This window comes from Lepidochelys kempii, chromosome 6 (assembly GCF_965140265.1).
Source record: "Lepidochelys kempii isolate rLepKem1 chromosome 6, rLepKem1.hap2, whole genome shotgun sequence".
Lineage (NCBI taxonomy): Eukaryota > Metazoa > Chordata > Testudines > Cheloniidae > Lepidochelys > Lepidochelys kempii.
This window is the reverse complement of record NC_133261.1, coordinates 73,571,109-73,573,868: the sequence shown is the minus strand read 5'-3', so window position 1 is coordinate 73,573,868 and position 2,760 is coordinate 73,571,109. Positions and strand designations below refer to the sequence as shown.

The window sequence follows — 2,760 nt, the reverse complement described above, 5'->3', positions numbered from 1 at the left end:
TTGCCCAACAAAAGTGTGCAGTGGCCAAGACGCAGCCCTACCTGACACCAGATATTGATTTAAAAGGTGCCAACATCTGATTTCCCAGATGTACATGGGCAGTGGTTCCATTGTACATCTCACTAATCAAGTCCAGCGGAGTGGTTGGAACACCTATGCCCTTTAAGGCTGAGTCAAACACAGCCTTGTGACATATGCCACGTGGAGGGGCTTCTTGAACTTGTGGTGTATCTTTGACAACAAGCAGAGGGCCAAAATGGCATCTAATGTGGACCTAGTCCTCGTAAATCCTGACTGTTGAGAGTCACGCTTCCAATGTAGCAGGGGCTCCAAATGTGCCAGGAGAACATGCGCAAACACCATCCCTATCACGGACAACAAGGTGATCGTCCTGCAGCTCTTACATTTGCAGTGCAGTCCCTTGCCCTTATAAAGTTAGATCACAATACCAGTAAGTGCATTTGGGTCAGCCAGGAACACGAGATTATTATGTGGAGGGATGATGCATACTAGAGATTGCAATTGATCATAGAAATGATCTTTAATTAAATCAGCTAATTCCTCTCTCAGTGCATAGAGTATTATGACAGCGAGGTGACCGTGCCGATGTTTAAGACATGCAATAAGTAGTCAAGATGACATGGGCATCCAAGTTATCAAGGAGGACTTGGCCGTGCCTCGGAGTAGTAATGCTACCCCATATAAGTGGTTGGAACTGCTGGAATACAGAAGTAATGAATCTTCCACCTCATGGCATCCATGATCTATCAGCCTTGCTTCTGATAGGCCAGCGATTGATATGCCAAGACAGTCCATTTCACATGAGACAACAAGAGAGCAAATGGCTGTTTCATATGTAAAGACTTTTTAGCTTTGAATTGAATTAAGTCAAAAGGAAATGCCTGCTATTCCCATAGCAGCACCCTATACAAAATAAGAACAATGTTAATAAAAACTGTACAGAATTAACTTAAACTTACAGGACTGCCATTTTTGTTCTTGAATGTGCTTGTTTTGACAAAGAGCAGAATACACTTCAGTTGCTCAAATGAGCTCTTTCTATCCCTTCAGACACAAACCCCATCTGTTTGTTTCCCTTGCACTACTGCCAAGTTCTCAGATATCTACATTGTCTTGAAATGACCAATTACCAGTGTAACATAACTTGCACCATAGGCTTTGGTGTGCAATATAACAAACCCAGAATTAAAGTGTATGCCACCTCTGCTGATTTGATCTCCTGTTGTATTTTAGTTAAAAGAAAACCTGCCTTGCAGGGTTAACTTATCGGTGATGCCCATGGGAATGTCTGCCAGCGTGGAGCAGGTATTGAGTCGTGAGGCCTTGCGGGACATGATGCTGGACCTCTTTTTGTGATGGCAAAAATAGTTACTAACATGAAATCGGAATTTGTCATGGAGGGAGGCATAGATGAAAGGGTTATAACAGGCAGAGCTCATGGCGATCAAGTGACATGACACTTGAATGACATTCACGTACCTCTTGTCTAAGATGATGAATTCTTCATCTACATCTCTGATGAGGTTCACCACCTGCAGAGGTAGCCAGCAGACAGCAAAGCACATGACTGAAATAATGAGAACCCGGAAGGTCTTTCGTTTTTTATTGGTCCATTTCTCTTGGTTGTGGTAAGCAGCCCCTGGGACATTCCTCTTCCTGAGGCGATAAGAAATGGCACAGTAGGAGATAGAGACTGCAGAAAGTGGGAGCATGTAGGACAAAAGGAGCATTGAGCATGAGTACAGCAGCCTCTCTTTCTCTTGGTGCTTCCAGAATTCTTCACAGATGAACATGTCGTGGCCAATCTTGTTGAGATCTAGATAATGGGTGTGCATGGATGTAGGCACAGAAACCACAATGGAGAGTAACCAAATGAAGGCCACTATGTAGACACAGGACTTGCGGCTTAGCCTTTTGCGAATGGGGTAAGCAACAACAATATATCGGTCCACTGCAATAGCTGTGAGGGACAGCACAGACACAAATACAGTAGCAGTCTGCATCAAGGTGACAAAGTAACACATGAACATCCCAAACAGCCAGCCCCGGATCTCAAAGGCATAGGATGCAGTAAGTGGGACGCAGAAAATGCACATGATCAAGTCAGCTGCAGCCAAGTTTCCAATAAGGAAGTTAGTGGTGCTGTGCAGTTTTTTGGTGACAACAATAAGGAGAATAAGGAACAAGTTGCCGATGCAAGCCACAGCCACCAGAGTGGCATAGAGGGGAATGAAGAGGGGCTTCAGGTCAAAGAGGAGGTCAAGGCCAGTGAACACAGGGATCGAACTGTTCTTCAAAGAGTTGTTTTGTAGCTGGCCCTGTGCCATGTTGAGTTTCACGTCTGATGACTGTTACTTATCCTTGCCTTAAACAAATTCAAACAGGGAAAGCTTGTTAGTACTAAAGAAAAATGGTGGTTTTGTTTATCAATTTCTGCCACAGGAGGTCAGCTGACTTCAAGGCCCAGATGCTCAGCTGTAGCTCAGGAGCCACCAGGCTGTGGTCCAAAGGAGGCTTACCTTTGTGTTTCCCTGATTCTGGGCTAGCTGCATGCGTGGATGGTCTCCTGGAATATGTTAGAATAGCCCAAATGCTGCTGTGAATTACTTTGGCTGCCAGTGGCCCTAAGGGTCTGTTATGGCACCAAGGATTCACCAAAGTGCAGGGAAGCCCCAGCCACGCACCTTTGCCTCTGGCTTCAGGGGCCTGGGTGGAATGGGAGTCACCACAGCACAGGAG

General features: G+C 45.4%; 1 protein-coding gene across 1 annotated transcript; it reads right to left on the bottom strand.

Moving 5' to 3' along the window:
• Window positions 1-1,250: 1,250 nt before the first annotated feature.
• LOC140913870 (prolactin-releasing peptide receptor-like) lies at window positions 1,251-2,348 on the bottom strand. Its single transcript, XM_073350681.1, has one exon. It carries the CDS (start codon window positions 2,346-2,348, stop codon window positions 1,251-1,253), a length of 1,098 nt encoding a protein of 365 aa, XP_073206782.1.
• Between the last annotated feature and the right edge of the window lie 412 nt (window positions 2,349-2,760).

Coding starts and splice junctions, on each gene's coding strand:
- LOC140913870 (XM_073350681.1), bottom strand. CDS start 2,348: ATGGCACAGGGCCAGCTACAAAACAACTCTTTGAAGAACAGTTCGATC.